At 37.5% G+C, this 25,689-nt stretch overlaps 1 protein-coding gene across 8 annotated transcripts; it reads left to right on the top strand.

The window, feature by feature from the left end:
- The first annotated feature begins 7,153 nt into the window (after positions 1 to 7,153).
- LOC104889026 (pentatricopeptide repeat-containing protein At3g18110, chloroplastic) lies at positions 7,154 to 17,913 on the top strand. Of its 8 annotated transcripts, none has more exons than XR_007272564.2 (7): positions 7,154 to 10,904; positions 11,029 to 11,229; positions 11,532 to 11,622; positions 14,087 to 14,961; positions 16,593 to 16,675; positions 17,098 to 17,175; positions 17,344 to 17,913. XR_007272564.2 is itself a non-coding variant. In XM_048641206.2 (4 exons), exons 1-4 carry the CDS (start codon positions 7,300 to 7,302, stop codon positions 14,630 to 14,632), a joined length of 4,443 nt encoding a protein of 1,480 aa, XP_048497163.1. In that variant the 5' UTR covers positions 7,154 to 7,299; the 3' UTR covers positions 14,633 to 16,798. The 8 variants fall into 8 exon arrangements, 1 of the variants encoding a protein (XP_048497163.1); XR_007272565.2 differs by having other exon boundaries at positions 17,338 to 17,913; XR_007272563.2 differs by having other exon boundaries at positions 17,098 to 17,278.
- Positions 17,914 to 25,689: the final 7,776 nt, after the last annotated feature.

The raw sequence follows: 25,689 nt of genomic DNA, 5'->3' as shown, positions 1-25,689 counted from the left end.
CCTACATTTTTAGATATATAATATAGAGAGTTTTTTGTTCGAGCTAAAAAATTGGTTGATTATGAATTTTTTTTTTTTTACTTTTTCATTTATTTTGTATTAAATACTAAACACTTAACATCGATTTTATCAAACATATATATAAAAAGTCAACAATCAAACTATTGTTATGAGTCAAAATTAAAAGTGAATGTCAGGCATTTAATGTATGACAAGTATTTCCCAAAATACATTGACTTGTAATATCATTCTTGTAGTATAAAAATGACATTTGCCATAAGATACAAAGCATACAACGGGAGAAAAGCAAGCATTTCTATACTATCTTTCAGTTCTTAATATTTATGTTCCTTTTGTTTCACAACACGTTATCAGCACGAATTCGCCACCTAATAAAAAATTAAAGGTATTTTTAAAATCTTTATATCCATTCTGTTTCAAGTTCTAATTTTTTTCTTCTCCTAACCCAACCCAATACAATATGAACCTGGATCAACTAAGTGACGAGATTAACATTAATTTTACACAATGTCTCTGTCTCAGGTGTTTATTTTTTGATAGGCTGAAACAATGTGCCATTCACTACAATCCAACGAGGGAAACTATAAGATAACCCCGACCTAGTAACCTTAACGACGATACAAATGTCCATACCAATGAAAACCCAGAAACTCATGTTCCAACACCAGTAATAACCCTCATATACAACTAACGGAAACTCAGCCTTCACCAAGTAATAAAAGAAATAGGGATGGACATAAATGAACTAGTAGTAAACGTCACCATGCCACTAACCCAGAAAATAAGTAATTTGATAATAAAGCCACCTTCATGGAGGGTAAGGACATTTTATTTTACATTATTTTTTTTGCTCTTGAACTTCCTATATGGACATGTTATTTTTTTTTTTTGAACTTGCCGCCTATTGGGCGGCCTAGTGAAGTAATAAAATTATTATCTCTTGTATGTGCAATAATGTTATATGTATGCAAGAAACAAGCATTCGGAACATTATAATATATATTTGTCTCTAATCTTCTATTATTTTTATCGCATTTGTAGTTACATATATTATATCATTATTTTACCAACATGCATAATAGTAGACCAATTTAGTACATATAAATTGCTCTAATATATATTTGCCAATTAAGAGATCTTAAAACTTTATCACATTGTATATTTTTAACTGTAGATGAATTGCACGGTTAGGAACCAAATAACCCCGTATAAAACCGGATTACCCATCTCCATTTTCACCACACATCCCTTATCTTCTTTCAACTTTTATCTGAACTCACAAAAAAAATCTTATTCTTCTTCAATCTTTCGACCCTCCACTCTCATCTTCTTGTGTTTTGAGGAGAATTTTCGAAAATAAGGCTCTACTCTTTATTCTATAACCAATCTCTTTTTCCTTCTCATGGCATTAACGATATATCTTCTAATATACAAGTAGGAGACAAATAAAATTATCACCCGACAACAATGACGAAAAATGCACATGAATAACATATTTTTTGTATCTTTAAGTGCATTTTAGGATTCTTTTTTTTCTCACTTGTTATTTTTCATATATTTTTGGCATTTTTTTTGTTTCATTAATGTCGTACGCTATTTTAGTCTTTTTTTTTGTTTCATTAATATTGTACACTATTTTAGTTTTTAGTTTTTTTTGTTTGTATTGTTTATTTAAAATTATAATGATATAAATCAGTGGGATATAATATATACTCCATCCATCCCTGAATACTCTTTACACGTTCCTATTTTATTTGTCCCAGAATACTCTTTACATTCCTGTTTTGGAATGTGACCCACTATTATTTTAATCATTCTACCTTTTAACTATTGGCCCACACTCTCTCTCCTCTAAATAAAATAATACCACACTCTTATTACCTACCAACTCTAACCATGGCCCACATTATCTCTCCTTAAAATAAAATAATACTACTTTTACTAACTACTAACTCATATCACATCTACTCTTTAATAAAATAATAATTGATAACCAAACAACAACTTATCATCTAAAACTACGTGCCTTGATAAGTGTCAAGAGTATTATGGGGCGGATGAAGTATGATTTATTATCATTTACTAATTCTAGATATTTACATGTTTATAGTAAAAAATGAGATCTAGTGAAAAGACAATTTAACATTACTAGATCTATCTAGGCAAAAGTTTTTAGAATAAACGATGGACTTCCAAAATTATTTAAAAACCCAAGGATTGGAACATACAATTAAAGGTGTGATGACCCAACGGGGAGGCAACTACATCAACCGCATCAGTTAATATTGCGCCTTTAACAAGAAAGACAAAAGCATTAGTCCTTCTCAGACATCATTTACATGACAGTTTATAAAATGAATATCTACTTGTGGAGAATCCCAAAGAAGTATGGGATAGCCTAAATGAAAGATATGTGCATCACGAAAATGTGCTCCTCCCAAAAACACATTTTGACTGGACAGATCTGAGGTTACATGATTTTAAAATACTCAGTGCTTACAATTCAACATTGCTTAGAATTATATCATCGTTGAGATATTGTGATCATCCCATCAAAGAAGAGGAGATGATAAACAAAATGCTCTCCACTTTCCACGCTAATAATATAATATTGGCACAACAATACATGTTCAGAGCTTTCAAAAAAGTACTCTGAGCTAATCTTAGTATTACTTGTGGATAAACAAAATAATGATCTTTTGCTAAAAAAGCGTAATCTTAGACCTACGGGCTCTTCAGCCACCCATGAAATAAATGTAATAGAAAGTTCTGATCCACGAGAAGCGAATGCTATACATAGGGATGGACGCGGTAATTACAACGGTCGTGGGAGAGGACATGGTAATTACCCTGATCGAGGGTGTGGAAGTGGTTGTAACAACCCCAAAATCCATACACGTCTAAACTACGTCGTATTGATTGGGAGTGTTACCACTGCGGTGAAACGCAAGGCTTACTGAAATGAAAACATTAACTTAAAACATTATTATGAAAACTATATTGCAGCGGAAATGAATTGTTAACTACAATTCGAGAATCATCATTGACCCTCTTTTTATTCAAACCACCAACTAAGTAAATTATAATATAATTCTACAAGTTCAACAAAAATATTTAAAAGTTTATAAACCAGAGAAAATCTGACTTAGCTTCTTCGTCTTCGATTTAATCGGCAACTTTTCCCTGAATCTAGTAGTGCTTGCTTCCCCTTTCACTTGCTGTGACAGATTAGAGGGTACTGCAGCAGATCTTGTTGTTCTTGCTGCTGTAGTACTTGCTGTTGTAGTACTTGCTGATGTTGTCGGAGCATGTGTTGTCGTAGGTGGTGGTGTTGTAGCTGCAGTAGCTGCAGTAGTTGTTGCCTAGTAAATGTAAACCAAGTAATAATGTTAGAATGAACACTTGAAAATGAATTTTTTGTTTTAAAGCTAAGAAATTACCTTCTTTGTTACCCTAGCCTCCCTTTTCAACCTTTGATCCTTCACCCACATCTTATCAGAAGGCGGTCTGCCCCCTTTGTTGCTTGTGTCCTTTGTAGCTTGAGGTTGTTTGCAAGTACGTACATTATGCCCATCTTGTCCACATTTGTTACACTTCACACTCTTCTTGGACTTTTTCAGCTTTTGTGTTCTATTTTCATCTTCCCCTTTTTCCTTCTTTCTCTTGTGAAGCTTAGGCCTCCCCGGCATGTTCTTAATCTGAGGTGGTAAGGGGTGTGGCAGGTCAACCTTATCCCAATGATTCACACCGGGCATAGGCTGGATTGCATTCTCGTACGCTCGAACAAATGTAGCTCTGCTATACACCTCATCCACATAATCAAAGGGGTCCTCCCTATGTTCTAGTATGCTTCTGTATGCATGTACACAAGGTACCCCAGTTAGATCCCACTGGTAGCTAGTACATGTCCTTCGAGCTAGATCGACTACACACTAATCTCCCCTGTAAGCAACCTCATATATATTCCTCCTCGATATTTCCACAACACATTTCCTCGATTCATCCTCAAGTCCCTCAAATATCTTATAAATGTACGGCATAATTCTCCCCTCGTACCTTTGCACACCCTCCCACTTCTCGTAGTTCCGTTTCATAATATATTTCCTCAACCACTCCATAAGGGTAAGTATCGGCTTATCCCTTGCATCTCTTATCACTGAATTGAAAGTCTCACACAAGTTGTTTAACAACATGTTGGACTTGCAAACAGTGCTAAAAGCGTGTCATGACCAATGCTTGGCCGGAATATCATCCAAATAAGCAAAAGCTTCATCTGAGAGGAACTTGATGCTCTTCATTGGAACTTCAAATTCATGCTATTAAACATGAAAAACAATAACCACAATGTTTACAATGTTCTAATTTAAGAGTAATCTATTGACGTAGGAAGGTTAGCGGATAAGTTCGATAACGAAGTTCGACAAAAAAGCCTGAAATGATTTCTATTAATCGGGATTACGGAGTCCGATTGCTTATTATGATACCTTTCTGGAAGCGGAATGGGCCAACGAGTCAAACTCATCGCTATCCCGTGACCTATAGGATTTTTAAGCCATCTGAGTTCGTTTAAGGCCCAAAATCAGCATTTTAATTATTTTCGGATTTTATTATTTCCTTAATTTCGTATTAGGGTTTGTGTTAAGTATTTAAACATTATTAAGTCATTATTGGGAGGCAGTTTTTGACTTTTAGTAATATCACAAGGTTGTAGCTAATTTATATATAACACTATGCTATTAACTCTTACCAAGGTTGTAGCTCGAGCGGCATTCCAAAAAAGTTCTTTGTAGATAGTCCCGGTAAATTTGAGCTTGAAATTAGCCCAAATATGTCGAACACAGAACCGTATATCTGCCTTAGGGACAACCGTACTAAAAGCTCCAAGCAAACCCTTTAAACACAAATATAAGATTTAACAAACTAACCAAATACATCATATGTAATTAAAAATACATAAAAAAAAATATCTTACCTTCTGTCTGTCTGACATGAAGGTCAATCCAACACCTTGCTGATCTCCTCCTAAGTCCCTCATCGATAAGTCTAAAAACCAGCACCAACTTTCTGTATTCTCTACCTCCACTACAACCCATGCAAATGGAAATATATTATTATTTCCATCCTTTCCCACAGCCACTAAGATTTGTCCAGGGTATGCACCCTTCAAGTGGCAGCCATCTACACCGATGATTGGTCTGCAGCCACTCTTAAAACCCTCTTTACAAGCATTCAGACAAATGTACATCCTCTGGAAAATTAGGGGTTCAGTCCTCCCTAAACCTAAAACTGATACAAGTGCACTAGACCCGGAATTGTGTTTAATCACAGCAGCCACATAATCCCATCCTCTTGAGTATTGCTCATCTGCATTCCCATACAATATCAACTTGACTCTTGCTCTTGTAAGCCAAGCTCTTGTATATGAAATTTCATACCCCAAATCAAGAAAAACCCTCCTCATGAAGGCCTTCAACTTCCAACTAGGGTCTGACCTCCATTCCTCCAAGTATCTCTCACTGAGAAACTCACTACTCACCTTAGACTTCACCACCATTCTCTTGCACTTGTGTTATGAGGTAAAAGATCTAATTTGCCAACAATCTTGTCCAAATAATTTCCTACCATGCAACTTGAAATTACATTTGAAATTTCCTTTACATGTACAATCTATAATCCTACACTTCTTTGTATCCCATTCACAATCACACCTGAATTTACAATGTGCACTTAACCTATTACCATCACTATGTAACAAGTAGTAGTCATACTTATTCTCAATAGCATGCCACTGTAATGCCTTTCTAAGTGTATTAGCAGAAAAAAACTTCAAGCCAATTTGCAATTTTATACCTCTTTTGAAGTCAACACCTGCATTTAAGAAGGGAGAGTTATCTGCTTCTTCATCTGAGCTTCCTACACTCCTCAAATCATCAGAATCTGCTTGTATCTCCTCATGTAAGCTAATATCATCCCTTGTCAGATCCTCTTCAAGTTGAATCTGCCTCTGCTTGCCTTTGTTTATTCTCCGCTTCTCTTCTGCCCTTTGAAAAGAAGTTCCTTCACCATCCTTATTTACACCAACATCTTTTTCATCTTGGCTTGTTTGCAAAAACAGTTCATCTTCACCAACTTCTTCCTCTCCTAGCTTCCAATTCACATCAACATCACTCACATCAGAACTGGATGATGAGTTAAGACCCTCAAGTTCATCATCCGAATCTAATTTCTTCTTAGCTTTAGGTTGCACAACCTTTCCCTTGCCCTTGTACTGTTTCTTAACACCTTTTCTTGCAACCTGCTTCACTCTAGGTGTACTCCGAGGTTGGACAGGTGCTGGTTTGGTTTGGGTGTTCTCTTCTTCAAAACGAAGAGATACATTAGATGGGTTGAAACGGGATTTGTCTTTGCAAAGCTCAGTTGATTTGCTCTCATTCACCTCCCTTTCAAACACCTCCTTGCTAATTTTAAGAACATCCTCTGAATTATTGATTTGGAGGGCAGATTTTTTAGGTGGTTTAGGCTTGGGTTTAGGCTTATTATGTAGCTCTAGTTTCACTTTGTATATAGGATGAACAGGTTTGTTTTGGCTTTCTTGAGTGCAGGGTTGAAGCTGCTTTCTCCCTTTTTGTAAACTTTCAACAAATGTACCCCCAACATTCACCCTTTTGTCAACAGTAGTATCACACATTCTGAAAAACAAAGTTGTAACAAAATGCCAATCATTACTCCAATAAACTAATAATTCAGTACATTAAAAATCAAAATTGATTCCAAAATCATTCTTAAATCATAGCTAGGAGTTATCAATTAACAAGGAAATCAGTTTTTTAATCAATTCAAGCTTTAATTCAAAAATCCCCAAATTGAAAAACAAAACCCTAAAACCCGAATTACAATGCTAACACCATTTCAGATCCGATTATCTAATTAATAACACTAATAAACAATGTAATTAACAATAAACTAACCAAATTAGAAGTAGCTTACCTTAAAATATAATATAATAAAAATTTCGCCGCACGAGCGAACTACCTAGTAAGGCAATAACAACCAATTGCCAAATATCCTATTCTCATGAAATATCCATAGGCCATAGCACACTCACCAAGTCACCACACCAACAGGCAACAACCATTTACGGAAAACGGAATAATGAATAATGAATAATGAATAATGAATAATGAATAATGAATGTCCCGCCAACAACATGAGCTAAATCCAGTTATCTATTAGACCCTCTTGTAAAAACGTCTCAAAAAGCTGCTGATTTCTCTCAAAATGGCAATAACAATGGCAAATTCTGGCACTTTTGCAGTATCAGCGTCACCCTTGCACATAGATTCACTATCCAAGGTACGAAATTGCATTCCTTGTCATTGCACTTTAGCTTCATCTTCATCTACATCAACTGAAAATACAGTTGAAGAATCAAACCCTAAAAAATTCAGTTATAGTAGGGCATTTCCTTCTGTGAGATGGCCCAATTCGAAACTTGCAGAAATTCATCAATTGCCGCAAACCCATTCAAATTTCACCTCTAATTTACCGACCCATGTCGCCGAAACGGCGAATAATTCGGAGGATATTGAAGGGGTTGATGATGATGATGATGATGCAGGTAGCATGGATGATGTAGGGGATTTAGAAGTTAATATTGAGAATCTAGAGGTTTTGGGTAGGCCTAGTAAGAATAAGGCTAAGAAAATGACTAAATTGGCTCTTAAAAGGGCTAAAGATTGGAGGAAGAGGGTTCAATTTTTGACTGACAAAATATTAGGGTTGGGGCCTGATGAATTTGTAGCTGATGTGTTGGATGAGAAAATGGTGCAGATGACTCCTACTGATTATTGTTTTATGGTGAAGTGGGTTGGCCAATCGAGTTGGCAGCGAGCTTTGGAAGTTTATGAATGGTTAAATCTTAGGCATTGGTATTCGCCTAATGCTCGTATGCTAGCCACTATATTGGCTGTACTTGGAAAGGCGAACCAGGAAGAATTGGCTGTGGAGATTTTTGTAAGGGCGGAGTCTTCTGCTGGTAATACTGTTCAGGTTTACAATGCAATGATGGGGGTTTATGCAAGAAATAGTAGGTTCTCAAAGGTTCAAGAAATGCTGGATTTGATGCGAGAGCGTGGTTGTGAGCCAGATCTTGTAAGCTTCAATACTTTGATAAATGCGCGTTTGAAGTCAGGTCCTCTAGAGCCGAATTTGGCCATGGACCTTTTAAATGAGGTCAGAAGATCGGGTATTCGACCAGATACTATAACTTATAACACTCTTATTAGCGCTTGCTCTCGTCAGTCCAATCTGCAGGAGGCGATAAAGGTATTTGGTGATATGGAGGCTAATAGTTGCCAACCTGATCTATGGACCTATAATGCCATGATTTCAGTTTTTGCTAGATGTGGACTGGCAAGTAGGGCTGAAAAAATTCTTAGAGAACTGGAGACAAAAGGGTTTTTCCCAGATGCCGTGACATATAATTCGTTATTGTATGCATATGCTAAAGAAGGACATAATGAGAAGGTAAGAGAGACTTGTGAAGAAATGGTGAAAAGAGGATTCATGGAGGATGAGATGACTTACAACACTATCCTTCACATGTATGGTAAGCAAGGACAGCATGATATGGCTTTGGATCTATATAGAAACATGAAATTGTCTGGACTAGTTCCTGATGCAGTTACTTACACTGTATTAATTGATTGTCTTGGGAAAGCCAATAGAATAACTGAGGCTGCAAACTTAATGTCAGAGATGTTGGATAGCGAAGTTAGGCCAACTTTGCGGACTTTTAGTGCTTTGATATGTGGGTATGGTAAAGCTGGGAAGCAAATAGAGGCTGAAGAAACATTTCACTGCATGCTGAGATCTGGAATAAAGCCCGATAAGTTGGCATACTGTGTTATGATGGATATCCTTTTGAGATCTAGTGAGACAAAAAAAGCAATGGCGTTGTACAAGGATATGGTTCGTGACAATTTTATACCGGATCGCAACCTTTATCTTTCTCTGATTCAGCTTCTCAAGAAGGATAACAAAGAAGAGTGCCTTCAAAGAGTTATCTTAGATATGCAGCAGTTATGTGCCATGGATCCACTAGATATATCTTCCACTCTTGTTCAAGGTGAATGCTTTGACGAGGCTGGTCAAATGCTGAGGTTGGCTATTGTTCAGGGATATGATTTGGACCGTAAAATTCTATTATCTATCCTCAGTTCATATAGCTCCTCTGGTCGGCTCGTGGAAGCAGAAGATTTGCTTAATTATCTTAGGGATTATGCTTCTTCATCTCAGGAGCTTGTTGAGGAGGCCTTGGTAATTGTGTTTTGCAGGAGTAACCAACTTGATGCAGCACTGGAACAGTATTATAACATAAAGGAGTCTGTCTCATTTAGTGGGAACTGCATGATGTATGAGTCTCTGATAATGTGTTGCAAGGAATCTGAACGCTTTGATATTGCATCTCAGATATTTTCAGATATGAAATTTTTGAGAGTTGAGCCATCTCATGATCTATACCAAAGTATGCCATTCATATATTGTCAACTGTCCCTTCCGGAGACAGCACAGTGGGTTGTTGATGAAGCAGAAGATAAAGGCGTGATATTTAAGGATGTTGGCATATTTGTTAACCTTATTAATACATATGGGAATATAAAGGAATTACAGAAGGCGGAGAGTGTTGTTGCTTATCTAAGGCAAAGGTCTAAGATATTGGACAGGAAGGTCTGGAATGCACTGATACAAGCTTATGCTGCATACGGTTGTTATGAACAAGCTAGGGCAGCTTTTAATACAATGATGAGAGACGGACCTTCTCCAATCATAGATACGATCAATCTGCTGATGCAAGCTTTAGTTGTAGATGGGAGACTAAATGAGCTGTATGTGTTGATTCAAGAGCTTCAAGACATGGGTTTTAAGATTAGTAAAAGCACCATCCTTTTGATGCTTGAAGCATTTGCAAAAGCTGGAAATATATTTGAAGTAAAGAAAATATATAATGGGATGAAGGCTTCTGGTTATCTCCCAACCATGCATCTGTATAGGGTTATGATTGGGTTGCTATGCCGGGGGAAACGAGTTAGGGATGTCGAGGCTATGGTTGCTGAGATGGAAGAAGCTGGATTCAAGCTTGATCTTTCAATGTGGAATTCGTTGCTAAAAATGTACACAGGGATTGAAAATTATGAAAAGACTGCTGAAGTGTTTAAGAAAATTCAAGAAGCTGGACTTGTCGCTGATGAGGACACTTACAACACTTTGATACTGATGTATTGTCGAGACCGGAGACCTGAAGAAGGTTTATGTCTGATGCACGAGATGAGAAGGAAGGGTTTGGATCTGAAGTTGGACACTTGCAAAAGCTTGATTGCTGCCTGCAGCAAGCATCAGCTTTTAGATGAAGCCGAGAAGCTCTTTGATGACTTTCAATCAAAAGGGTTTAAGTTGGATCGTTCATTTTATCATTTAATGATTAAAATGTATAGAGATTCTGGTAGACATGATAAAGCTGAAAGGCTACTTATTCAAATGAAGGAAGTTGGTGTTGAGCCCACCGTTGCAACAATGCATCTACTTATGATGTCTTATGGAAGTTCTGGACAACCTAAAGAAGCCGAGAAGGTCCTTGATAATCTTAAGCTATCAGGTTTTAATCTTAGCACACTGCCGTACAGTTCAGTTATCGACGCCTTTCTAAAAACTGGAGATCATAATGCTGGAATTCAGAAGCTTCTAGAAATGAAGAATGATGGTTTGGAGCCCGACCATAGAATATGGTCTTGCTTTGTTTATGCTGCAAGCTTATGTCAGAGTTCAAAAGAAGCTATGTTTCTCTTAAGAGCACTGCAAGATACTGGTTTTAATCTTCCAATAAGGTAGCTGTTTGCAAAAAGTCAACCGATGACATTATTACATAATACTTTGTTTACTACCTTTTCAATTATGTGATCGATTATGTTTTATATAATCGCTTATGAAACTGACTCCTATGAATTACAGGCTGCTTACAGAAAAGTGGGAATCATTAGTTACCATCTTGGATCATTGGCTTGAGAGATTAGAGCCACTTGAGGACAATGCTGCATTTAACTTTGTGAATGCTTTGGAGAATCTCTTGTGGGCATTTGATCTCAGGGCTACAGCTGCACTGGTTTTTCAACTGGCAGTAAAGAGGAGAATATACCGAGATAATCTATTCAGGTACAAGTCATAGAATTGTGTCATGTTATTCTGTTAGATATGGTACTCAAGAAATAGTAGTTATGATTAAATTTCACAGCTATGCCTTAAGAGGAGAATTCGATGAAGCTCAATAAGCTTTAACTTTTTACCTTATAGCACTTTCCACCTTTTAATCTCTGAAATCTAATGAATATTCATGAATTCTTTGCATGCATCAATTTCTTGCTTGGCAATGATTGTGAGATACAGTGAGCTTTGATGTGCTGTTTGGTAGTTTAACTGAATGTATAAATTGTGCTGTTTTCTGTGGATTTGTGCAGAGTGGCTGAACAAGACTGGGGAGCTGATTTCAGAAAGCTGTCCGCTGGAGCTGCTCTTGTGGGGCTTACATTATGGCTTGACCACATGCAGGCAAGGATTCCTTCTTGATTTTGCTTCGATGGTGACCTGAAATCAATTACTCTATGAGCATCTAATCCGTGAATTCTTGTTTTAAGTTTGTCTTGTAAGGAATTCCAGGTTTTAAGTCTTAGAGGCTGAAGCCAGGCTTCCTCTCATATCTTCTACCTGCTACCTAAACGTTACTTTCCAATTAAAGTCTTCCCTTTTTCCTGTTCCCCATATCCAAAAGAAAGAAGAAAATGTTCTTGTGTCTAGGTTCTTCGTTCACTTGTAATTGAATGCAATGACCTCTTTGAGTCACTATATATATCTCTTTCGGCACTGATACTTTGAGCATCCTAAAATAAGGAACTGGCCTAGTGGTCAAACCTTGGATTCAAGGGCACGAGAAAAGCTTTGCCCTGGTCTTGCAAAGATGTTTAAGAATTTAATTTCAACAGAGTCAAAGATTCATCATGCTTGGGCTTTGAATTATGATGGACCATATTAAAAACGCTCTTTTAACATTTTGCACTTCTAAATTATTGGGAAATTGCCCACAGCTTAAGGGCCAAATAAATTTAGCTCTGTTTTGGCAGGGAAGTGTGGCAATTATTTTGCAACGGAAAGAGTATTTCCTTAGGGCATGCTTGGATTAGGGGGGTAATGCACTTGGGGGTGATGAAGATGAGTTTATGTGGTAGTAGAAGAAAAGATGTAGAGATTAAAGGAGAGAAAGGTGGAACGGGAAATTATTACCATTGGGGGTGATTCATTACCCGGGTTTAATATTTCTCCCATTCTAACACAATCAATACCTTTTCAAATCTACCACAACCTCCATTCACCTTTATTTTCTTTCCCTCTAAATACATCATCCGAAATCCAAGCATGACCGTAATGTTAGTAATAAATTTGGATCCTAAAAAATTGCTTTTTATGGCCTAGATTTAGAACTAGAATACTAAAGTAACTTTACTCTATGTTTCAAGAGAGTTGGAGGGGAGAAATCTGTTCAAAGGTAATGCTCTTTCAGAAGGGATCTCTTATGATGGCTTATATCTTTTATTGATGGAGGGAAAATCTGGAAAATGGAGAATCCCCTTCTAATTTAGGGTACCCGCAAATCAAGTCTATTGATTAAAGAGGGGAAAATCAACGGTACTGCCTTTGGTCCTGTATAGAAATAATCATCACTATGCTTTGTGATTTGAAGTAGCAATGTGACACCAATCTGGCTGTTTCTAGAACTTATTTATAGAGGACTTTAACGAACTGATGTATGTGCTTAAGTTGGTTTTACTTCGGACAAGGATTTAAGCTAACTCTTGGAACTCTCAGATCAAAGGCTTTGATTCATGCCATGCATGATGTATCTGATCACGGTCAATGCTCTTTAATAGATGATATTTTTTCTTAATGATCACTTGCGACTCTTGATGCTTGAGGTATATCCTTTCTGTTTCCTGATCTCTCCATAGTCCATACATGAACGAGGGTGCCTAAACACCTGCAACTGTTATTAAATACAAGGCAAGGTAATTATGGAAACTACCTGGCTAATCGGAGGTAACATCCTTCGTTAGTGGAAAGGTGGAAACTCATGCCACATTAATAATCTAGGGGCTGATTCTGAAAATTCAGCTTTTTTCATCGGTTTTGGTTGGCTATCTCCTCAATCTCAATGGTATTTAGGAAATTTGTGAGCTTATAACAGACCATTAGTTGTACTGTAAGAGTGTTTTTTTAAGAACTAGGCATTATGTTTCTTTTCCCTTTCTTTTTCCTTTTTTGGGGTGGAGAGGGGAAGGGTTTGACTAGGTTATGTAGCGTTCTTAAGGATCAGTATTGAGAACTCTGGTCATAATTCCTTTAAACAGAAGGCTAGCATGTTCTTTGGTCTTATAGGAAGTGTTGTATGGTGATTTTTTTTATCTCTACTTGGGGTGAGGAACAGATAGTTGTGGCTTAGGTTTGAGGCACCAAAAACCTTTTCATTCATTTCGCCAACACACACATGCACACACTTACGTATATCATCTTGAAATGTGGTATGTATATACACCTCCATATAAATGCTATTGATGTCGTAATAGTGATCCTTGGTCTTATAATAGGAGTCACAAGGTCTGAGTTAGATATATTAGGTCCCTTTGTAGTGATTTTAGAATGTCGCACTTCATGATACTTTTAGCGTTCGGAATGCTGAAACATCTATTACTTGGACTTGTTAGCTATTCCTTTAAGGTTTGGTTTGATTTGATTTGCACTAATGCTATGTGAAATCAGATGCTACGAAACAGAGTAGAATAAGAGTTCTCACTTCTCAGTGGCATGTTGTATGCTATAAGTGGCTTCAAAGTGGAGGCATTTCCGGGTCCGTGACTTCTTATGTACTTTTGGAGTCAAAACACCGAGTTCTGCACTACGAGCTAGAGATCTATATAAATGCTTCTTACGGATGTACTGTTCTAAAATGTTATTCATTGTGCAGGATGCATCACTGGAGGGTTCGCCGGAGTCTCCAAAATCAGTTGTTCTAATTACAGGGACAGCAGAATACAACATGGTTTCATTAAACAGCACATTAAAGGCATACCTTTGGGAGATGGGATCACCTTTTTTGCCCTGCAGGACAAGAACCGGAATTCTAGTTGCAAAGGCTCATTCCCTTAGAATGTGGCTAAAAGACTCCCCATTTTGCTTTGACCTTGAGTTGAAAAATGCTCCCTCCCTTCCTCAACTGAACTCAATGCAACTTATTGAAGGATGTTTCATGCGACGTGGCCTTGTTCCTGCTTTCAGGGAAATTACTGGAAGACTTGGAGAAGTGCAACCAAAGAAATTTGCAAGATTGGCATTGCTGTCAGATGAGAAAAGAGAAAAGGCTATTCAAGCTGATATAGATGGAAGGAAAGATAAGCTTGCCAAGATGAAGAGAAATGTAGGTGTTACACTGAAGAGGAAAGTGAGGCACCAGAACAGAAAGTTCGTTAGGAGAACGATGTCATCAAACACTAAAGAGACTTTTCATCGGTGAAATCTGCTTCCGGATGATTGTTTGATTGAACACTAAAGAGATGTTTGCTCGGTGAATCTCCTTGATCTTCAAGGATACAGCTTATGCATGCATTTACGGGGGTCAGGAGAAAATTGGTTGCTGGCAAAAGCCTGGATTTCATCGCTTTTCCAGCCATTCAGACTCTCAGCCGATTGATGAGCTTAGTATTACCAATGTGGGTATACTCTTACAAGGCATAACAGAGTCTATGTTAGATGTCGTTGCACAGTACCTCCTGCACTTCTATGCAGAAATGATATGCAAAGCCAAAGGACCTTTTCACGCCAGAGCAGCTGCTTATTATTCAGGTTAGACTTCAAACTACTTTCTCATGATGGAGTAATACTTCAAAGAATAATAGGCCAGAATCTTTGTGCTGAATCGGTTGCATGAAGTGATGAAGTTTTGAGATCTCTGCTCACTGATGATTATGTGGGGTTGGATGTAGGGCTGCTCCTATAGCTGGCATAAACTCTCATGATAGTTGCACAATTACTTGGCTTCACAATGGTCACTATGATCCATTAGTCTTTCCTGTGATAATGTCGAACAGTAAAAGGTTAGAAGCTAACCTCATTGTAGTCCTGCCATGGGTATGTACATAGTAACAAGAAACTCATGGGCCATTTAGAATCAATGCTTCTTTCTAATACTATTTATACCTTTGCTTTCTTTGGCTTTGAGAGGAGGATATTTCATCTCTTTCAATGGTTAGCTTTGCAAGTTTGAAGAAAGTAAAAATATATTTATTTTCTTGAAAACTTTTAGATAGCCATGTTACCTTGCCAAGCATAGTTAATTCTATTATTTTGATGATTTGATCCATGAATTAGCTCAACCTCACCTGTGCAAGTTGCATAGCTGATATTTTTAGTTGAGAACTTGATACATCCATTTCAGACACTTCCAACAAGCACCTCTACTGTAGTGGCAGCTTGAATAATCGAGAAAATATTTGAACCTTCTTTTCTTGGAGATCTGAAATATGTCTCATGTTTGGTGGTAAGGGTCGAGACTGGAGAAAGAGTTGAAAATCTCCAGATATAGCTAGTCCCTCAAGAGATTGCATATAAGGGTGCAATTGAACAGATCGAGCAAGTTCTAGTTAACGTAACATAAAACTTATTAGTTTGAAAGCACCATGAAGAGCAACAAAAGTCCGCAGGCCGCCTAATTGATGCCAACGAGTAAAATCACCTTGTGCTTCAGGACCCCACAGCAACAATAAAGAGTGTGCTTTAATTAGCAGGAGTAGAAATTGCTGTGGTTAAGAAATTGCAGCCTCCAAATAAGAGGCGGTCATTCCATGGGTAGGCCATGACATTACGGAGGTTGTGCCCATAAACCGACCTCCTAAAGCAAAATAAGCACAAGGAAAGAGCAATAGACCGGACCAAACTACAAAAAACAAACGGTCCCTTATATTGTTTTTCTGACCGAGTGTGTAAACAAGTGATAACAACTTCGGGTTGGTTTGGTGGGAGGATTTTCCTGATTTGCTATAGCAAGTCAACACAACTTTGGATTGTTTTGGTGCGAGGATTTCCTGATTTGCTATAGCAGGTCAGAATATGCTCCATCATCTGCAAAAATGAATAAATTCTCCCTTGCATTTAGGCTATGAGAAGATAATGGTACATGGCTTCTGTCCCTACTCCTAGCACTCTAAGTTTCTACTCTGCACGATATTCCCTTCATATTGTGTTTGCTTAATTCATAAGTTTTCTGAAAGGGATGATGCCATTATATTGGATTCCCAAGTTCTACATACACTCACAATGCAAGTTATTACAGAAAGAAAGTAATAAGATACTATTATATCCCAACTGCTGGAAAATGCTAGACCACAGGATATGATGTGTTTCATATATGAAGTTAAATTCTATAGGGATTTGGCTGAGATTATGTATATTTCCCTGATTATCTCATGAATATGCAGTTGGCAAAAGAATCTCCTTACGCTATGCTATGTGGCAAGTGAACATCACCAAAGCTTTTTACAGCAGGATTTATGTGGATCAAGTAAGACTTCCAATGTTATTGCCCCCTTTGTATGCTACATGATACTTCTAGTGCAATAAATGGCTTGAATAATGTTTCTAACTTGTTGAACATGAGCCTCTATTACATTTTTAGTTTTCTTTATTCTGATAGTTTTGTGATGATATGTTTCTCTTCCCCTTTCTAACATTTGAGGTGGACAATGGTACTTGAATATCTGAGTAGTCGCCTTGACATTCGCCTTTTCGGGTTTGTCGTCTACCATAACTTTGACGTTTTTCCATCCACTTTCCACTAACATTATTTTGTCCCCCCCCCCCCCAACGCTCGTGTCTTTGTGGTGCTTTGCGTTTGCATGATGTTTTTCCATTTCTAATAATGCACAACTTTGAGTTGCTTTGGTGATTTATCATGTACTAAGTAATGTACCAGTAAAAACTCAGGCTTTTCAACCGTGCAAAATGCGAGATGGCTGGAGAGGATTGGTGAGCTCTGGCCTCTAAATGTAGCTTGTCATCTAGGTATGCTTCACGTCTTCTCAAGACGAACCCTGGACCTGGGCAGTCAGAGCATTTTTTGTTCAGAAGAATTAACTGGATACTCTGCTAGGAGGCTCTCTTGCTGGTAAGTCACCATAAGGCTCTCTTGCTGGTAACTTACCAAGTTCCTCCCTTAACTCCAAGTGGCAGGTACCTAGGAAAATGTTTCTATCTAGCTCTCTTACTATGTCAGCTTGGAGTAAGCAGTAATTCTCAGATGCTCTTACGAGTACAGCAATTGAAAACATAATGAGGAAATTGGGATTGATGAAAATCAGCATATGAAGCCCTGTCAATACTCGATACCGCAGCAGACCGTGTCGATTCTTGATGATATATATTTGGGTTGCTTTACGTAGTACTATTAGTTCAGTCTTCAAGCAAAATGAATGACCAAAGGAGAAGAGAAACATTTTTTCTGGAATTGCCTATCCGATATAAGTACTTGATATGGTAACTTTGATCTGTTTAACGAGTTACTACTAGTAGTAGTTGGTGGAATTCACTTAACTTTCTTTTTCATTATGGGGGGTTTGTAACAACCAAAAGCAACCATTTCTTTTATATGAAAAAATTCAAATGATATGAAAAAAAAATGATAAAATGTCATCAAATTTATATCATTATTTGTATAGTCCATATCATTTTTGTTAGAATTTATTTCATTATGTACGTATGAAATTTTATTACAAGTTATGGTGTATCCTAAGATTCCGTCCACATCACTTTTCCGGTGGAATTATACATTTTCGATGATATTTGCGGTGTTGGTTGCATAATGTTACCAGGTTCATGTCAGTGGTTACATTCCAGCCGAATTATTGTCATTGAATGTATATATTTCCTTCAGCAAGCTTGTCGACTCTAATGTGTATATGGGATTATGTAAAAATAATTAGTATCATTGAGATGAAGATAAAACCTGAAATAAATAATGTTATCAATTATTAAGACAGAACAAACAATACCGAATGATATAATATTTTCGATTGTCAAGAATGAATGAACGATGCATACAGAAAAATTACAGCGTCTTGTGTTTGGCCAGCCACACGCGAAATTACAGGTGTGGCCGCGCGCGATGCGTTGTCAGTCTGTCAGCTCATTTTCAAATGATCATATCTCACTCGATTTTCATCGGAATCGAGCTTTTGACCAGGCGTTGGAAAGCTATCGAGCCAAGTTTTCATTTTCAACTTGAATCTTCCCAAAATATTAAGTGTGTTGTGAGATATGACTTTTTGAAATTGACCCTTATGCATAAACACTTATATACAAATTGAGTTACTCTTATGAACAGATAGAGTTACTCTTATGACCAAATGGAGTTACTTGTATGAGTATGTAGTTACTTTTAACAATAAAAGGGTGTCATTCCTATAAAGAAATATGGTTACTCTTATAAACAAATGTGGTTACTTTTGTGAACCTTTGGAGTTACTCGTATGATTTATTGAAGTTACTTGTATAAATAAATGAGGTTACTAGTATGAATTAATTGGGTTACTCATAAGATTAAATGAGGTTACTCATAAATTAAATGGCATTATTAGTATGAATTAATTGGATTACTCATATGATAAAAATGCGGTTACTCGATCAAATAGGGTCATTATATGATTAAATATGGTTAATATTGTGAGCTAATGAGGTTACTCGTATGAAAAAACGAAGTTACTTTTGTGAACAAATGATGTTACTCATTTGAATAAATGAGGTTACTAACCAGTTTACTTTTATGAATGAATGATGTTACTCGTTTGAATAAATGTGGTTGCTTTTGTGAACCTTTGGAGTTACTTGTATGATTAAATGAGGTAACTCGTATGATTAATTGAAGTTACTTGTATAAATGAATGAGGTTATTAGTATGAATTAATCGGGTTACTCATAAGATTCAACGAGGTTACTAACTCATAGATTAAATGACATCACTAATATGAATTAATTGGGTTACTCATATGATAAAAATGGGGTCACTCATATAATAAAATGGGGTTACTCATCCATCTTATTCACAATTGTTCACAAAAGTAACCTCATTTTATTATATGAGTATCCCCTTTTTTATCGTATGAGTAACCCAATTAATTCATACTAGTAATATCATTTAACTATGAGCTAGTAACCTCGTTGAATCTTATGAGTAACCCGATTAATTCATACTAGTAACCCAATTAATTCATACTAGTAACCTTATTTATTTATCCAAGTAACTTCAATTAATCATACGAGTAACCTCATTTAATCATACGAGTAACCCCAAAGGTTCACAAAAGTAATCGCATTTGCTTATAAGAGTAACCTCATTCATTCATAAAAATAAACTGATTAGTAACCTTTTATTCAAATGACTAACCTCATTTATTCAAATGACTAATCTCATTTGTTCACAAAAATAACTTCGTTTTTTCATACGAGTAACCTCATTAGTTCACAATATTAACCTTATTTAATCATATGATGACCCCATTTGATCGAGTAACCTCAATTGTTCACAAAAGTAACCCCATTTTATTATATGAGTAACCCCATTTTTATCATATAAGTAACCCAACTAATTCATACTAGTAATGTCATTTAATCTATAAGTAAACTCATTTAATCTTATGAGTAACCCAATTAATTCATACTGGTAACCCAATTAACTCATACTAGTAACATCATTTATTTATACAAGTAACTTCAATAAATCATACGAGTAACCCCAAAAATTCACAAAAGTAATCACATTTGCTTATAAGAGTAACCTCATTCATTCATAAAAATAAACTGATTAATAACCTCATTTATTCAAATGAGTAACCTCATTTGTTCACACAAGTAACTTTGTTTTTTCATATGAGTAACCTCATTATTTCACAATATTAACCTTATTTAATCATATGATGAACCCTATTTGATCGAGTAACCCTAATTATTCACAAAAATAACCCCATTTTATTATATGAGTAGCTCCATTTTTATCATATGAGTAATATAATTAATTCATACTAGTAATGTCATTTAATCTATGAGTAACCTCATTTAATCTTATGAGTAACCCAATTAATTCATACTAGTAACCTCATTTATTTACACAAGTAACTTCAATAAATCATACGAGTAACCTCATCTAATCATATGAGTAACCCCAAAGGTTCACAAAACTAGCCGCATTTGCTTATAAGAGTAACCACATTTCTTTATAGGAGTGATACCCTTTAATTGTTAAAAGTAACTACATACTCATACAAGTAACTCCATTTGGTCATAAGAGTAACTCCATCTGTTCATAAGAGTGACTCCATTTGTTTATAAGTGTTTGTGCGTAAGAGTCAACTTCAAAATGTCATATCTCACAGCACACTTAATATGTTGGAAAGATTCAAGTTGGAGATGAAAATTTGGCTCGATATCTTTCCAACGCCTAGTCAAAAGCTCAATTCTGATCAGAAACGAGTGAGATATGACCATTTGAAATGATCTGACTGGCTGACAGCGTGTTGCGCGCGGCCACACCTGTAACTTCTCGTGTCGCCGGCCGCATATAAGAATTTGTAGAAAAATTATTATTGATTATTAAGATTAATCATATATCAAGTACTTTAAAAAAATACTTTTGATGCTGATATTTGTTAATAAATTTATTTCACTTTGCACAAATTTTTTGCTGCATGTTTAAGATACATTTGTTTTGTTTTAATGAGTTATTTTTAAACGTTCAACATGTCTTTTGTATGCTAAAAAGTTTTTTGACATCAGGTAAAACTTACAAGAAAACACAAAGACTACAAAGATAAACTAGCATTAAAACCTATTCTATTTCTTTGACACCATCGTGCTAACTGAGTAGCCCCTGTAATATGGTCGCGCGAGACTCGAAGTACTTGACAAGTTTGAAACAACATGCCTAGTGTTCTAATATTAGTGAGAGTCCATTTGAGGGTAATATCCTTGGTGTCTGTTGTTGCGAGTAAGTGAACTAACCTATAGGAATCAGTGAGAATACGAAGATTCATATGACCCGTGTCTTTTGCCCATTGTATTGTGTTAAGGCACGCCGTAGCTTTAGTAGCTAAGGCTGAGTTTGCGTGGCAAAAATCTCCCAAAAAAGGCGTCTCAGAAGTTGAATTGAGACTGTTCACCCAGGCCAAACCTCCTGTTTTCTTTTTCTTGTTCCAAACACCATCTATCTGGACAACAAAAGTCCCTGGATGGGTTACATGCTGACCCAAATTTGCACACTGAAAACCGGGTGGCGTAGTTGGATCTCTGGGATTTCGAGTTTGATCAAACTGGGCGACAAAAATGGCATGCTGCTCTTTAGTGATTTTAATACGGGTATGTGATCGAATGTAATGTAGGCCGACTCCCGCGAAATACTTGCTCATTCCGAAGAAGCCAAATAGCCCATATGCCACCCACGAAAGTAGATAACCTAGGAGTAGCAGTGTCCTCTTTATGAAAGAAAAGCACCCAATGAGTAAGCCATTCACGAAAAGTGCCGGCAGTGCTTCCATTCATCTATAGTCCTCAAAAGCATCTATCCCAGACCTAGATGGCTAGAGGACATTGACGGAATAAGTGCTGAGTATCCTCAATGTCAGTTAGGCAAATTGGACACTCACTCGAACTACCAATATCACGGGTAAAAAGATTATTAGCCGTGGCTAACCCGTTGTGCCATAACTTCCAAAGAAAAAGTTTCCATTTGGCATGATGTGCAACACCCAGAGAATACGAAAGAACGTAGTGTCCCTGTTGGGTGTCATGCTGCAGATTTCGTTTTACTGTTCGAGTAGCATTACATACCCCGATTTGGTTGAATAGTTACCTGAGATATTATAAGGCCAATATTGTTCATCCCGCTGTTGCGGGTCAGTAGGAAGCTCAAGACTTCTAATTTCTCGTGTTGTATCTGGCTCAAAAAGTCGATTCAAAGTGCAAAGATCCCACCTCTGTTGGTTCGGAAGCATTAAATCACTTACCTTAATTTTCCGGGCTTCTGATAACGAGGTCCTGTCTCGAAAAACAGGAGTTAAGCCATGCAGCCATACCTGCGTGGAGACTCTAACATTCCTACCATTACCCACCTTCCAGTGCATGTGCCTTTGGAGTAAGTTGTCCGCCAAAAAAATCCCTTTACGACCCCAAGAAGCCTGTTGTGAAAAACGCAATGGAGAGCATCCCTCCGTTCGGTTTTTACTATAAACCTTGGCAAGGAGCAAGTGCGGATTCCGAGAAAGTCGCCAAGCTTTTTTCATTAACAGTGCCTGATTAAACAAACTTACATTCCGAATACCTAGACCCCCGGAGCTGCATGGAGCTTGAATAATGTTCCGCTTCTTCCAATGAACATCTCTACCATGAGCATCTTTCCAGAAGATGGAGGCGAACAGACTGTCGATTTTATTTGTTATTGTAGTTGGAATTCGGAAAACAACTAGGTGGTTTAAGATAGCACCAATGAGAATGGAGTTAATTATAATCAATTTGGCTGGTTGAGAGATATTAGTGTAGCTCCAACTAGAAATTCGTTGACTAATTTTATCCAATATGGGGGTAAACTGTTGTACTTTAGTAGTTTGGAAGTCAATCGGGATTCTAAGATAAGTACCAAGGGAGGCTTGTGAATCCATACACAATATAGCTTTGTAGTCAGTTTGAGTTTCCACTGGAGTGTTAGGGGTGAACTTAACAAAAGATTTCTGTAAGTTTAAAACTTGTCCTGAAATAGCACAGAACCGAGAGATGACTGTCTGCACCGCCCGACAAGAGTCCCTGGAAGCTTTGAAGAAGAACATAGAGTCATCCGCAAAAAACAAATGTGAGATTGTTGGTCCCTGCTTCCCCATCTTTAAACCCTGGAATTTCCTAATATCAGTAGCCAGACTGGTCATCCGTGATAATATATCCATACAAAACAAAAAGAGATAAGGTGATAACGGATCGCCTTGCCGTAATCCACATGTTGGAGCGAATGCGTTAGTAGCATTACCATTAATCAAGACTCTATATGCGACTGTTGAAATGCAAGTCTGGATCATCTTTACCCAGTGGGTCGGAAAACCATAAGCATACAGAACCTTTAGAAGGAAAACCCAATTTACTCTGTCATAGGCCTTGTTCATGTCTAACTTCAGCGCAGCTAGATGGTTCACACCACGACGTTGCCTATTAATAAGGTGAGTAATCTCATGTGCAATAAGAATGTTATCATCCATTCCCTACCGGGAACAAAAGCATTCTGATAATCATCAATTAGAACAGGTAGCAACGATTTCATACGATGGACTAAACATTTAGCCAAGCATTTATAAAGAACATTACAAAGACTAATTGGCCGTAAATGGTTTACCTCCACCGGTGGGTTAATCTTAGGGATCAAAATTAACAATGTTTGGTTCCATTCTTTCAGAAAGTGGCCCGTCCTGAAAAACCGTTGCGCTGCTTCCGTTATACAGTCTCCAACAGTTGTCCAGTAAGTCTTGAAAAACTCGACGTTATAACCGTCCATCCCAGGGGATTTACCATCAGCTAAGGAAAAAAGAGCATTTTTGACCTCCTCTGAAGTGAGAGGTTGCATGAGCATTTCGGAATCTATCGAAGATAGGGTTGGCATGTTTAGCTCACGAAGAACAAGATCAATAGCCTCGCTGTGGTCATCAGTTGTTGCCACAACCATTTCATCTCCATTCACACCTCCTTCCCCACCGTTCGACGTTAGTAGAGAATGAAAATGTCGCTGAATATGGAGTTCCAAATCAGTAGATTGAGTCAGCCATACCCCATTATGATCTTGTAGCATGTGAATAACATTAGCTTGTTTCTTTTGACGTAGCCTTCTGAATAAAAGTTTTGTTGGTAAATCGCCCATTTGAATATAATTGTCCTTCATACGTTGGCGCCAATAGGAGCAGGCTAACGAAATTTCCTCCAAAATAAGGCGTTGGTGTTGCAAATATACCACTCCCTGTTCGCGATTCTAAACTTGGTTACCATAGAATTGCATCCTATCAAATATAGTCTTCCAATTTATACCCCAGAAAAGCTTTTTATCGAGACACCAAACTTTAAGTCTATCCCGAAGAATATGAAGCCGGCGAGTTAGAGAATAAGCTGGGGAACCAACTATATGCAATGCCCAAATTTCAGAAACCATCAATTTTACCTCTGCATAATGTAGACTCCAATTCTCAATTTGATATGGTCGTCTCGTTGCCTTTTTTGTAGTTGAGTTTGAAGGAAAATGGGTCCATGGTCGGATTGAGTAATAGGTAGATTGCGTATGAAAGTGTCTGGGAATTCGCTCATCCAGCCCTCTGTGGCATAAGCACGATCTAGTCTCTCCATAATTAGGTCCTCATTATCTCTGTTATTCGTCCATGTGAAGCGGGGCCCCGTGAAAGGAATATCTTGTAGTTGTAGATTAATTTTCCATTGCACGATATCTTCCCAACCACGAATAAAAGGACTACCTCCAATCTCGTCAGAGTATTGATCAAGTTGATTGATGTCGCCAATGATAAGATAAGAAGAGAAAGGTAGTAAAAGTTGACGAAGGGTCTGCCATTGCGCTGTTCTATGTTGTGGATGCGATTCACCATACAAGAACAAACGGTACCATACCTTCCCATTTATTGCTGATATCTTACAAAAGAGGAAGTTGCTTGACCTTTCTATTACATCAACAACATTCGGGCCCGAACAAAAAAGAACCAAACCACCCCTTGTATCATTAGCATCGACACCTTGACAGCTACTTGGATTAGTAAAACTAAACATACTATGTACATTAGCAACACTAGTCTTAGTTTCTTGCAAAAAAAGAAAAGTAGGTTTTAACTGAGACAAAAGCCAGCAGACATAAGGAATTGTCGGACTATCACTGGCATTAAGTCCACGAAAATTCCATGAAAGGATATTCATGGTGCCCGTGGTGGTTGGTTTGGGCCAACCACTTCCCCTTCAGTACTATCATCTGCAATCGAAACCACTAGTGAAAAGTGAAATTCCATTCCTTCTCTTTCAGTGTCCCCAATCTGCGATGTCCTTGGAGAGTGTGAACTGTTACTCCTACTGCGCTTAAGTGTCCAAGTGCCCGTCGAATCTAGTGGCGAAGTTCGTGCTATCTGCTTCCTATTCCCTTTATCAGATCCCATGCTTTCTGGTTCAACCTCCAGTACCTGTGCCATTGAAACATCCGTTATTGTTTTTGCAAAAAAAGAATCAGATGATGGGTTTCTTCTCATGATAAAGCCGCCTTTAGCGTCCCACTCTTCATAGCGCTTCTGCCGTTTTTTCTTTCTGACTTGGTTTTCATTCCCAATAAACATAAAGAAACTGTTTGCAGATTGAGCACGAGCATGATCCCCATTTCTTCTTCGCTTTCCAGGAAACATTGCTGAAGTGCATTGTAATCCCAGCGTAAGTCGTGGTGCTTCAGTAACTTCCTCATCCCCCATCTCATCTACTATATCAGAATCCGTATCATGCAAATGAAGAAGCAGGGGG

Source organism: Beta vulgaris, chromosome 3 (assembly GCF_026745355.1).
Source record: "Beta vulgaris subsp. vulgaris cultivar EL10 chromosome 3, EL10.2, whole genome shotgun sequence".
In the NCBI taxonomy this organism is placed as follows: Eukaryota; Viridiplantae; Streptophyta; class Magnoliopsida; order Caryophyllales; family Amaranthaceae; genus Beta; species Beta vulgaris.
The sequence above is the reverse complement of the archived record's forward strand: the minus strand, read 5'-3'. Positions and strand labels throughout refer to the sequence as shown.